Source organism: Magallana gigas, chromosome 2, assembly GCF_963853765.1.
Source record: "Magallana gigas chromosome 2, xbMagGiga1.1, whole genome shotgun sequence".
In the NCBI taxonomy this organism is placed as follows: domain Eukaryota; kingdom Metazoa; phylum Mollusca; class Bivalvia; order Ostreida; family Ostreidae; genus Magallana; species Magallana gigas.
The window spans coordinates 14900677-14914153 of record NC_088854.1 but is presented as its reverse complement, the minus strand read 5'-3'; the positions used below and the strand labels follow the sequence as shown (position 1 = coordinate 14914153).

Genomic DNA, 13477 nt, shown 5'->3' with positions numbered 1-13477 from the left:
TTTTAATATTGTTTATATGACATAAACTCACGAAAATATAATATTTTGAATGTTTTGGTAATAGGTTTTAGCTGTTTATATTTGGATATAATTGTTTATTAGAAAGATAAACTGATTTACACTGGGAACACTTTACAATAGCAACCGCGGAATTTCACGAGAATTCGATCAGTAGCCAATCTCTGTTATTATTTATGTCTATGGTTTCACAGTCTAACTGACTTGGTTTAATAAAGGTTGTAAAACTTAGTTTATCTGATAATTTGTGAAACTATGATTAACGACTCTTACCTATAGTTAAATAATGTAAATTAAAGTTTACAGATGTGAATCTATATTTATCTGCAAAATCTATTAACATTTATCTACTAACAGAAAAACATAGATTTGTATTCGAAAACTACCAGTGTGCAACCAGTTCTCACCGAGTACCATTCTCCCCAATGCATTGATTACATCATTTTATCAACACATCAAGTTATGAACGAAACATCTGTAATTATGCATTAGCAAGAAATGGTCACAGGCCAATATAGTTTAAATACAACCGATAAATATGGTTTTACACATAAAAACTATAGTTAATGAATTGTTAAGTATAGTTTGCAGTTCGTAAACTATAGTTAACAATCGATAAACCTAGTTTATCAACTGTGAAATTATGTCAAGCTTAAGCTCATTTTTGTGATTTTAGCCTGGCGCCATAAAAGGGTGGCCCATGGGGTACCGTCTTTTCATAATCATCGTATGTTTTCGACTAATATTCTGTTATATCAGGGACGTATGTACCAATTATTAAACAGAGTTTTAAAAACTTGTCAAGGCTCGCGTGATAGTTTGTGAAATAAACATGGCGAATGTAGAAGTTGCCTATCCCGTTAGTATATATGTCCCTGCATGGTTATACATTGTATGAATTTCATTGGTGTTATTCACTACTTTTTATTTTAAATTGGTCTAGTGTAAATCAATTACACTTCTCAAAATCGAAACTTTTAGTTTTAAAAAATTAAAACGAAAGTACAATTACAAAACTACTTTTAAACTACGATTTTAAATGTCTATCATTCTTTCCAGGCTTCAACAACGATCATTAAAGTATATTTGCAATATACACATATACATAAATAAATGAAAACACAGTTAGGTCCCACCTTTTACAATTTTCTTAAAGTCACGGTGTCTCCCCTAACTTGGTTTGGCAATCATTGTTGAAGGGACGATAACTCTAATCACGTCGCGGGTGACTGATCATGAATCACGATTACATCATTTCCAAACAAAAATGTTTCTATTTAAATTAGAACCCCCCCCCCCCCCCCCCCCAAAAAAAAAAAAATGAAAAAGAGTTCCAGGGATATACGTGTACGTGAACAAATGTAAAAAAAAAAAAAAAACCAAACAAACAAACAAAAAAAGTCAGTATGTAGGGAAAATGCAATTACCGGGAAAATGAATAGTTCTAAGATTGCGATTTTTTTTTTGTATGTGCGTGGGATGGGTTGGGGGTCAGTGCTTGGGGACAATGTAGATTGCACATTGACCTATATTATTATTTGCTAACGTTATAGAAGGGAAATGGCAACACTGACACTCCCCTCCCCCCTTCGAATTGCAAGTTTCTTATAGCTAAGGCCTATATAATATTTTTTTTAAAAGTTTCGGTTTTAGGAAACAAGAAATGACTTAGATCTGTATAAAAACTATATAAATTATCACCAAATATAATGTCGATATTTTTAGACTATTTTTCTATGCATTGCATGATTCTTGATTATAAAACTGATTTGTACGTTGCCATGGTTTGGTGTTTTTGTATATATTTTTTTCTAAGGAAACTGTCCTACGCTTTTCTTTTCTATGACTCTAATGTATAAATATTAGAGAAACATGAAAAAATTCGAATCAAGTTAGAAAGGGTTGTAGATAGTAAATCAGTGGAGCTCCATGCCACCCCCCCCCCCCCCCCCAATCATTGTTTCACGGATAAGAATTGTGAGCTTTGGGAAAAGAGGGGTGTCTGTGTTTAGGGGAGTAAGATTTTTAAAATAAATCTGGTCTAGCATTTAAAAAAAACCCGGTGATACTTGACAATATATTCTTTTGTTCGCATACATACAGTTCAGTTCTTCACCCCAAAGAATTTGTTCATACAGGCGGGGCCCGAATCCCTTTTAAAAATAGTTGTTCTTTCCTATTGTCGTAAGTTTATTACAGATTGGGTACCACAATACTAACCTGGCTATATATTCTGTCTATCAATATAATAGCAGACTAATGACTACATCTAATACTGAGTGTATATTTATCAACTGTCATCTGCATGTATAAGACGCAGATCCAGGTTTTTTTCGGGGCCCACTTTCCATTGCCCTATCCATACCATTCCCTGCCCCACTCACTTTGACCAGCAAAATAATACATAGATTATATTTATATCACTGGCATAATCACTTTATGTACAAATTCAATAATTTTGCCAATCTCAGACTGTGTGTGGGTACCCCCATCTACTCTAAGTCAGCACATATATATGAATGATGGTTATATAACGCAAAGATTGAATAAAGTCAAAAGTATGCATGAATGTAAAATTCATAATGTATGAACAAAGGCGTTTATAAATGAAGAGTGTCGGTATTGGGCAACGCATCTGTATATACACGTAACATATATATACTTCATCTTGCCAGCTGTAATGTCATATATATACTGTAGTATAGTATTCAGGCAGTTGTCCGACACTTTTGTAAATTTCACATTTAGCGCTGATGAATATAACATTTTTACAATTGCAATAATTTATACATTAATTTGTGTATGTGTGTACATGTATGTGGAAGGGGGGGGGGGGGGGTATCATTGAACAAGACTATGGATGCTTTGAATATTGACTGCATGTTTGCCAGATGCAGTTTTCCATTGCATATATACTTATAATTATATATAGATACCTATAACTTTGTAATACATGTATGAATTTTACAATTTGACAGCTATATAGTAGCTGCAGGATATTGCTCTTTAACCTTTCTATATTCATCTGTTGGTAATGCAAGGTAGTACATGCGAGCTTAACAATTTCGTTGCTTCAAGCGAAAATAGACCAAACAGCCTATATGGGTAAAAATAAGGTCACTAGGTTAAACAATCAACACACAGGTAACCAAAAATCATTTTCATCGAGTGGTGGGTCATTTTAACCACTGCGACCCCCCCCCCCCCCCAATTCAACACCCCCCCCCCCCCCCACACACACACACCCTCAATCTCTGATTTGATAAAATCTATTAACATAATTTTTCCAAACTCAGTCTACGTAATGTGGAAAATTCTCATAGAATAAACGTCTGCTTTAACGAAATAATTTGTCGTAAAAGTGAAGCGACACGGCTTAAGTACAAGTAGACAAGCGTCAGTAAGTGCCCGGGGGCTATAATTCATTCGGCTGTCATAAATTACACTTGGGGTTGGCTTTTTCTGGATTTGAGAAAGGACAAATATAGGACAAAGTTAATTTGATTCAAGTTTGAGTTTTCTGTAAAAAAAAAATATATATATATATATATATATATATGCCATGGAAAAGGGCGAATGAAAATGGAGGTTCAGGCCCTTTTCCTGTACACAACCATTTTTACGGTATTCATGTCCATGTGATGACACTGAGAATTTAGCCGGCCGGCTGAAAATAAATCAAAAGTATACATGTCACCAATGTCTGTCGTGGTGTCCTCTGGCAAGGTTGTTTTCAAGAGAGCAATCCTCCAATCTAATTAAAATTAGATCCTTCACGCTCTCGTATTTGATATGTCGCTGTGAGGATCTAACAACATCCCATACGGGGTCATCTCAGATTGAACTTTGCGAAAAAAAATAGCAGCCAATCAAATTTTAGAAAGATAGCCAATCATATAATCGGTTTCAAACTACTTCTCGGTTGTATCGTAAAAATGGCGGCGCTCAGTTTGGAAAGTATTGTTTTGGAAATCTTACCAGATTTTGGCGTAAGTGTACTTAAACCTGAACAGAAAGAGATAATAAAACACGCAGCAGAAAAGAAGGATTGTATAGCTGTCCTGCCAACAGGATTTGGAAAGTCTTTGCCTTTTCAACTATACGCAGCCGCTCAGAAGCGAATGAACCAGGGGCCCGGTTCAGTCCACGTTTTAGTGTGCTCTCCTTTGATAGCTTTGATGAAGGACCAGACCAAAAAAATGTCCCGCATCAGCCATTTAAACGTGGGCTACAAAGGTATTGTTACAAAATCATGACTTAAATGTATATCTCTAAACGTCAATTGAACGGGGGGGGGGGGGGGGTCCGCGCCTGTATATTGTACGGTTGTATTTGTACTTAGTGATATGTAAATGTCATTGATATCAAATTGTCAGGTGAAAGTGTACATATGGATGAAAAAATCAAACGAGGAGACATTGATTTGATTTATGCATCACCAGAGACATTGGTTGGAGAACCAGAATGGAGAACAGCTTTCCAGGGGCTAAATGTTACCCTTATAGTGGTGGATGAATTTCACACAATATATACATGGTATGTTTTATGAATGGTATGAAATGTTTGTTGATATGCAATACAATCTTATCATTAGTTTAAAATTACTGCCACAACATTGCCCATATAAAACTATCAATTCTTCAGGCCATTCAAGGGACATATTTATTATCCTTCAGATTTAATAATTAAAAAATATCTTTGCATCTCATGCTTTTAAAAGATAATACTTACTTGGTACAAATATAATAGAAGACAGCATGTTCCTCAAGAGGTTTTTGCAATATAATTGTAAAACTGAACATTCATTCCAATTAAATATCTGTTTAAAAGGTTTAACTTTTCCACAATATGAAGCTTTTCAAAATATTTGGCAGATAATAAATGAGAATGAAATAAAGGCCCCTGGAATATCTCCTTCCTCCTACAGATGCACTGAAAAATAATGTTAGATTTTGTGAAGTTTCAAATTATTTACTACCCGTCCCAATACTACTGTTTACTTGTTACACTTCAATATAAACAGAGCAAACTGATATTTTACCAATAACCTAGTTATATAAAACTTATTGATTTTCTTATCAGGGGTCTACAGTCAGACAAAGGAAAAGAAGCATTTAGAGGCTGGTTTGCCCAATTAGGAGAATTACGTTCATTTTATCCAGATGCCCCACTTTTGGCCCTTAGTGCAACATGCTCTTTAAAAATAAGAAAGAAAACATTAACACTTTTGAATCTGAAGGATCCCGCCGAAATTACACTATCACCAAATAAATCAAACATTAAACTTGTTGTTAAAAAAGTGCACAATTCAGTCGAGATGGCATTATTGTGGCTTGTTGATGGACTTGAGTCACTAAAGGAAGAATTCCCAAAGTCTTTAGTGTATTGCAATTCTATAAAGGATGCTTCCATTATTTATCAATATATTTTATCAGAATGTCCAAATTTGATTAGCTGTGTAGCAATGTTTCATTCAGAGTCTGCAGAAAAGACCAAAGACAAAATAATTTCTGATTTGGGAAATCCACAGAGTGACTTACGGATAATTATTGCCACAAGTGCTCTTGGCATGGGAGTGGATATTCAAGGATTTCATTCACTTGTTCTCTATGGACCTCCACTAACAGCAGTAGACCTTATCCAAGGTATCGGTCGTATTGGTAGAGATGGTAATCCATCCTGTGCTGTATTGCTGCACAATTCATACAACGTGCGTAACATTGATACTGATGTGAAATGTGTTATTCGTGATCCCAGTTGCAGAAGAGTATCCATTATGAAATCTTTTCTAAAGGACTCAGAACTGCAGGGAATTCATAGTGACATGGAAAAACACACCTGTTGTGACATATGTGAAGATGAATGTAAATGTGGTGATTGTTCACAGTTACAATTGGAAAGACTTTTGAAAAGTAGTTCTATTGAAACTGATGAAAATGTGTCAGATTCTGAATCTGAGGTGACAGATTTTGAAAGTTCAGGTGATTTTGATGAATTATGACATTAAACACACCTATCATACTGTCTCAAAAGATTAAAATACTAAAAACTCATCCTTGTAATCTTTTATTTTTACATCTTTTGCTCATGTTAATAAAGATAATTAGCTTATGTTTTACTTCTTTATTTTTACATGTACTTAATGAGTCTTTACGTGGGCATGATTTTAACATACAGTTCACATGCTTATGCATTTACACAATGGTTAATTTCAACATTTAGTATCTACATGTACTTGACAGTCTGAGCAGTATTTTGAATTACAGTATAATCAATGTTCTGCACATTCTGCAAATAAACAACAGTGATATTAGGTACTTGTAAAGATCAAATAGTCACATCTTGGTAATTAACTTATGAAGTAAACAAATGTCAACTTGCATTTAAAATTCAGTCAGTCTATTGCAGATTTGGTAATAAGATTTTTAATTATGAACAACTGCATTCTATCAGAAAAATTAAGAAGTGAATTACTATGTACATACATAGTCATTTAAACATGAGGGTCTTTCAGTCTGCAATATGGGGATGTTGGGTTATGCCTTTGAATCATTGTTGATAGTTTACTTGCACATTTGTCAAATGGGTTTCGTTCTGCAATTAAGTTTTTACATTTGATTTCCTCTTCACTCTGAACAGCATTTCTTTCCAGCAGGTCTTTCAGGACAAGTTGCACATCAGCTGTGTATGATGGCAAATGGTGAAAACCTTTTCGTACACTTGCACTGCTGATTTTTTCCACATGTTTGGTCATTTCTACAAGAAGAGGGTATTCCTTTGAATGCTTGAGGATACTTTCCTTTGTTTGGTGGCCCCTGCACGCAATTTTGCTGTCTCTATTGAGCATCTCAAGATATTCATCAAGAGCAATATTGTTATTGGCACCTCCTTGCACATTCACAAAACGGTTTGCAATAAGACGCTCAGTTTGCTGAGGTGAAAGCAGCCCTGAAACAAGTGCAGTGAGGTGTATAGATCCAATTGTGTATTTCGTTTTCCCCGTTTTGTGGTAAATGGGAAGTTCATATTTCGCAGATCTTGTAGAACGTTCTCCGTCTCCCATGTCTACGGCCTCATCCAGGTTTCTGTGAATCAAAATTAATTTGAACAGCATACTGATGTAGTCCTTTAGTTTTCTTTGTTCTTTGCTCTGTGTTTTTTTCTGCACCCTAGCAATATAGTTGTGAACTCTCTCTTCGTGTGCTTTTAGAGATCCTACACAAGCATAATTTCTGTCACAGAAATGACAATGAAATCTCTGATTCTGGCGGCAAGATACCCAGTAGTTTTCTTCATGATTTGGATCTTCCAGTATTTTTCTCAAGGAGGAGAAAATGTCGTCTTCATTATCAAAGAATTCACCTTTCAATATTGTTCTGCAGGTTTCATTCAACCAGTCTATTTTGTCTTCATTGGTCATTTGCATAAAATTGTCTGGGAATGGAATTTCTGAATCCAGATCAGCAAGATGAAAATGATGTAAAAAATGTACAATGCACAAAGCATCAAGGACTGTATAAAAGAGCTGCTTGTAAGGCCTGTAAGAATTCTTCACATGTCCCTTCACATTTCTTGCATTCAGAAGGTTTCTATAGTAATACATGGTGCAAGGATCACGCCCACTTCCTGTGTCGTAGGTCAGTTTGTGGATAGCCTGAAATACCAAGTAATGTATCCTTAGAATTTGCAAATTAGAATATAGTAATGATGATTATACATGTATATCAAACCCTTAATTGTATCTTTGACATTAGCCCTTCAGAAAATAAATTTTTATACAAGAACCTGAAGTAGGCATTACCATGATACATCATAATAATGACCAACATAAAACGTAACAAAAACCTTGCATACCTCTAAAAAGTTCATAAGGCGGTGGAAATCCTCAATTTTAGAGATGAAGCCTTCTAATCTCTCTGTAGGTGAATTTTCATTTTTCATTGCACATTGGGCACCATTTACTCGTTCATCTGTGAGTCTGTCACCTAAAAAATGAACAAAAATAATCATGAACAGTGCGAGGAAAAGCAAAACAAAGAAAACAGACTACATTAAATCCCATCATCAACATCAGACTCAAAAAGATATTGGTGAATACCTCCAAAAAACACTGGTTCAACCATATCTCCATCTTTAATTGGAACAAATAAGTCAGACAATGTTTTCATCAGTTGAATAATTTCTTGTGTTTTGTTCTCATTGCAATCGAACAGTCCTAGAGGGTACTAAAATTTTAAAAATATTCAATATTTATAATTGCATCTAAGTACCAGTGTTGCTGATTAAAAAAATTCTTGCATTTAAATGCTTTAGCCAAGCTTCAGCAGAAAGTTTAAATTGTATCCATACATAGCATAAAAGAAAAGATGAGCAATACCTGAGTTGTTTTAAGTCCGGCAAACTGGCTGTATTTGTGCTTGAGGTGAATTGGGTATATGTGCTGAAAATTTTGTTTCAGTTTTGGATGATGTTCAATTACAGAGGATGCAAACTGAAATGTAAGCTCTTTAAGGAGAATGTCTTGTTCATCAATCGAGGGGATAAAAGTTAGCAGAGATAGGTCAACTTGAGTGTGCACGCCGACATCAGGAGACTTAGATGTGGGAATAACTCTATCCACTACTGCATACACATTGAAAAGGTGCAAAGAAAGTGTTCCTCTTTCCGTTGTCCTATAATAAATTTTAAATTGTTAATTTTTAATGATTACCAGTACTAGTACTATTAATTATATTTGCACATTTGAATTCACAAAAAATATTTCACATCTTTCCTTCATTACATTGTAATGCACTTTTAACAGAAGAATCTGCGACATTTACCTATATGAAGGAAGAATGTTTTTATCCCAGTTATCTCCTACAAGTTGATACTTTGTTTCACCTCCATTTGCCCATGCTTCCTTGATTTGAAGTAGATTTTCACTAAGAGTTGACTCCCAGGTAGCCAGCTTCCTGTGCAGGGTTTGCGGGTGCACAGCAAGACCCAAGGTGGATAGGCACTGTATGTCCTTTTTTTATTATTAAAAAGTATCATACTGTGTAATTTACCACATGTACCATACACACAAGAATTTGAACAAAAAATACATTTCTTTTTTTCCCCTCAAATTTGATCATCTTATATATAAAGGTATTAGGCATTTAACAGAAAAAAATATTTTATAGGTTATCAAAAAGCAATGAAAATGTTAAAAGCTTTCAGGAAAGACAAACAGGTGATAAAAAAAACTGATTTAAGCTTCAGCTTGGGGAACCTAAAAGGTGCACAAAATGCTGTATGTGAAATACCTTTTGCGCACAGCCTCCATGGGTTAAAACCATTCCAATTAAGTACTGTACAACTGATAACTCCTGGCTTCTGCTATGGAGTCCTATGGCTGCTGTTATCATGATATGCATGAAATGCTTGCTTGGAATGGCAGGTGGTATGTCACAGACAATAGCAGACACTGTTGATAATAAGAGAGGACAGGAACTTTGAAGTTCATAGTAGTAATTTTCCCAAGAAAACCTTAAAAAGTCATGATGTTCCTTTTTCTGCAGAATAGACCCAGATCCTCTTTTGCAAATTTTCCTGCATTCTTCTTTAACCAGCTTGTTTGCAGCATTTATCAAAACTACTTTATCTCGCTTTGCAATATTTTCAACAATTATCTGGTCTGTATTAGGACTGTGATCCACAAAGGCCTTGCAGATACTTTTGTACTCCTCAAATACAATTGTGGCAGATTTCTTTCCACTTGCATAATAAATGTTAACCTATAAAAAAATACTAACATATTAACAGAAATTCTCTACTATTTGGATGATGATTAAATATTTCATAATAGTGTAACTCAAATTTTAAATTGTCCTTACAGGATCACATCATCAAATGACAGTGCATAAACTAATCATTCTAAATTTAAATGAAAGTTTGGTAAATATACCATTATGACCCAAAATTATAATTTGATAGAATTAAACACGTCTTGTGTTATGTATAAAAGATTAAGCCTTACATCTGATCATCCAGGTATGTTTTTCTTCAGAGTCTCAACAAAATATATGATACCCTAGAGAAAAAAGTTGACATGCAGTAAATTTTTGAATAAACATCTGAATAATGTTAGTCAATTCAACTATACAATAACCAAACTGCATTACTCTATATATGGATTATGTAAAAATGTACATTATTTCTTAGAACATTTATTAATTACTGTAATGTCAATTCTTCAAATGTGTGTTGATTCTTTCAAAAAAATGATTCCAAAATGAGTTTATTTCTGGATCTGGTAATTCTGATTTAATTTATCTCTTTCCTTATTTCTCATAAAATTTCATAGAGTTTGTAAAGATAGAGTAATCAGAGCTTGGATATAATGAAAAAAAGAAGCAAATATAAAAGCACTGAAATCAACAGTTAGTAAAAACAAAAGAATTTTACAATTCGAACCATTGTATAAATACTTCAAATTTACAACTTGCATTACAGTTTTTTTAAAGTCTAGCGGAAAAAGTTAGTATCAACAGGGTTAGTATCAACAGTCTTTGTCTACATTTGCACTACTATAAACATTACTAAGATAAGCTGAACTGGAACAGAACTCATCAACTTGAATTGTAAAGGATATAGTTTTAATTTTATCAACCTCAACAGATCCATCTGTCGGCTTCACTGAACTGAAGTTAAGTGATCTCTTTGATGATAGTTTAGGCTTTTCTTCAACATTTGTAGACAGGGCTGTACAATAGCAGCAAATATCTGTTTTAACCTGGTGTTTCTAAATGCATCTATATACTAAATTATAATTTTGTTCCTTGATTTCATTTGTTTGTTTTCAAAATCAAAACATACATACCAATCATCTCATTTTCATTTTTGATGTTGATGACACTGGATATCTGTGGATGTAAGTAATTCAATGACAAATATAGTATGGATTGTGTAAACTCATCAGTAATGTCAGAGTACTAAGAATTAAATGATACAAGTCTGGAACAACTGTAAATAATACAAGACAGGAACAATTGTATAATATCATTTTTAAAAAGTTACCTCGCACTGTTGTTTGATACTTTTATTCCCCAACTCACGGAATGGAGCTATTTTGACAGGCGATACATAAGATACTGTGGCAAGAGATTTTGCGGGGCGACTGACATTTTCAGGGCTTCGGAGCAATCTTTTGGTGATGATTTTCCGTCTGGGGGATGGCAGGGATAAGATCTGGGTCCTGTGTACGCGATCAACGCTGTCCTTAATTTTTTGTTTCGCATCATTGTTTTTTTCGTCCGTTTTTAAGATAGTTTCGATCGTTCTGTAACACTTACGACACACACCTGCATTGGAACAATTGTCGACGTCGATTGATGTTTCAGTTACCTTTTTGATACAACTCACTCTGTCCTTATTCAATCTTAATTTGTTGTTGTAAAATTTGTTAATGTTCTCCTTTCCGTCGGATGTTTTTTCAATTAGAACAAATGAAAACCCACAAACAATGCACATATCGCCAAGAAAAAAATGTTTTCTTGGCGTAATGGACTCCGCCATTTTTGTTTAGGTTTAGTTGCCTGGTTCTCACTCTAACAGGGAACCAGGCAATACTTTCGTTTGTGACACCTCGGATATTTACGTAAGCCGTGGGTAAGTCTTATACGTTCCGAACTTTCAGCCATGAGCACGGAATCGGCAATATCATTGGCTAATAGAAAGTTCAATCTGAGATGACCCCGTATGGGATGTTGTTAGATCCTCACAGCGACATATCAAATACGAGAGCGTGAAGGATCTAATTTTAATTAGATTGAGCAATCCTCTATAAACAGAGAGGTAATTGATAATATTGAAAAAGAGAGAGAGAGAGAGAGAGAGAGAGAGAGAGAGAGAGAGAGAGAGAGAGAGAGTTGTAGTGTTCCCCAGCAATGAAAATGGATAGTACTCAAATTTCACATTAGTATAACTATATCTAACGTTATTTTCGATATCAATCCCGTTTCACTAGAAAGAAACCCACAACATAGTTACAGTAACTACAGACGAATTTAAAGAAAAGAAAGTAATTGGAAATATATGATGATTTGGTGAAAGAACTGAGTCGTGTTAAGTAGTTTTTGTACATAAGTATCCAAATTATGCATACATTTACAATTAATAATATGCAAGCGTATGACGCCTTGTAAATTAACATGATTATATTGGTGCGTACAAGCTCATGTTATTCGGTACGTTTTCATTATCATTGAAGAATACATTGTCTTTCACAATTTAGGGGACAATGTAAAGTCATTCACACACACGGAATGTAAAGTCATTCACAGTCAGACACAACTTGTGTGTTACCGCAGTGTGCACACAAGACAGGTGATCTGTTAAGTCAATATTGGAACCAACTTGCTATTCAGTCCTATCTCTGTATGAATTGAGAGATTTTGTTTGTTATCACTGTAGTTTTACATTTAGTTGTTGTGTAGTCTCAAGTGCGCCCCCAAAAAACCCACAATAGCTTTGTACTTTTAAATACAACAGTACTTTTTATGGCGACAAATTTCGTCAAATAATAATGTCAGCTTCATATGCAAGGATGTCCGAATTGTTTTTAAAAACAGAAGAAAATTTCAATTAACGACAATTGAGCAGCTCAGCTCCTACATTGTATCTATATGATTGATTTTTAAAAAGTTCAGGTTATATATATTAAATTGACCTTTATTCTAAATTTGGAGTTTGTTCTAGTTAAATTGTAGGGATTTCTTGTGGTTTGTATTATTTTTCGCTCTCTAAACACAGATCACAAGAAAATCTTACAACAATTAAGAGATCTTTGATCTTGCTTTAAAAAGCTTTAATGATACGGTTGGAAGACAATGCTGATCGACCTGTTAATTAAAAGGAACCATACGGGTATACCTCAACTTCAATCGCCGTGTGGCTTTATCGTCAATATCTGCATAGCATACCGACCTACAGGCTATAATCCCAGATTTAGCGTTGTAAAAACTACCACAAACTATATATCGACCTGAAGACCTGCCATAATATAGACCAGGCCACTGATATACCCGTTGTTCTTTGGTGACAGGGTTAAATCATTAGTTTTTATATCTAGGTCAGTTCTGTGGGTTAACCACTTAAAACCGGCGTCTAGAAATCAAACAGTGCTTTTTTTATAATCTCCTCAGAGAGAGAGAGAGAGAGAGAGAGAAAGAGAGAGAGAGAGAGAGAGAGAGAGAGTATGTATGAGTATACAGATGAAGATATTCTCACCTCTATCGATTGGTGTAAATGAAAAGATTTTGTTATACATATAGTTGCACGGCATGGTAAAAAAATGAAGATAGTGTGTATTTAAAAAATATGGCGTTTATTTTAGTGCTTCATATAATATCATAGTTTTTAATGCAAGCGCAGATCTAGAAATATTCCCTCGGGGGGGGGGGGGGGGGGGGGGGTCCGGACGATATTTTTTGTT

General features: G+C 34.6%; 3 protein-coding genes across 5 annotated transcripts in view; 1 reads left to right on the top strand and 2 right to left on the bottom strand.

Moving 5' to 3' along the window:
- The window catches only part of LOC105338019 (uncharacterized), an 86258-nt gene extending 84988 nt beyond the window's left edge, over positions 1-1270 (bottom strand). Inside the window, exon 1 of one of the 2 annotated variants that reach the window (XR_010710802.1) lies at positions 1155-1241. The gene's annotated coding sequence lies outside the window, so the exon portion shown is untranslated. Of the gene's footprint in view, positions 1-1154 lie in introns of both variants that reach the window. The other variant, XM_066075205.1, reaches the window with a different exon arrangement.
- A 2531-nt stretch (positions 1271-3801) lies between these two features.
- On the top strand, positions 3802-6129 carry LOC117686899 (ATP-dependent DNA helicase RecQ-like). Of its 2 annotated transcripts, none has more exons than XM_066075204.1 (3): positions 3802-4254; positions 4395-4554; positions 5101-6129. In XM_066075204.1, exons 1-3 carry the CDS (start codon positions 3954-3956, stop codon positions 6017-6019), a joined length of 1380 nt encoding a protein of 459 aa, XP_065931276.1. In that variant the 5' UTR covers positions 3802-3953; the 3' UTR covers positions 6020-6129. The 2 variants fall into 2 exon arrangements, 1 of the variants encoding a protein (XP_065931276.1); XR_010710801.1 differs by having other exon boundaries at positions 3816-4254; positions 5496-6129.
- Positions 6069-11813, bottom strand: LOC109617801 (uncharacterized). Its single transcript, XM_034464907.2, has 9 exons — positions 11062-11813; positions 10865-10907; positions 10022-10075; positions 9309-9779; positions 8841-9028; positions 8396-8690; positions 8117-8243; positions 7873-8003; positions 6069-7672 (listed from the first exon to the last, which is right to left on the bottom strand). Exons 4-9 carry the CDS (start codon positions 9417-9419, stop codon positions 6512-6514), a joined length of 2013 nt encoding a protein of 670 aa, XP_034320798.2. The 5' UTR covers positions 9420-9779; positions 10022-10075; positions 10865-10907; positions 11062-11813; the 3' UTR covers positions 6069-6511.
- Between the last annotated feature and the right edge of the window lie 1664 nt (positions 11814-13477).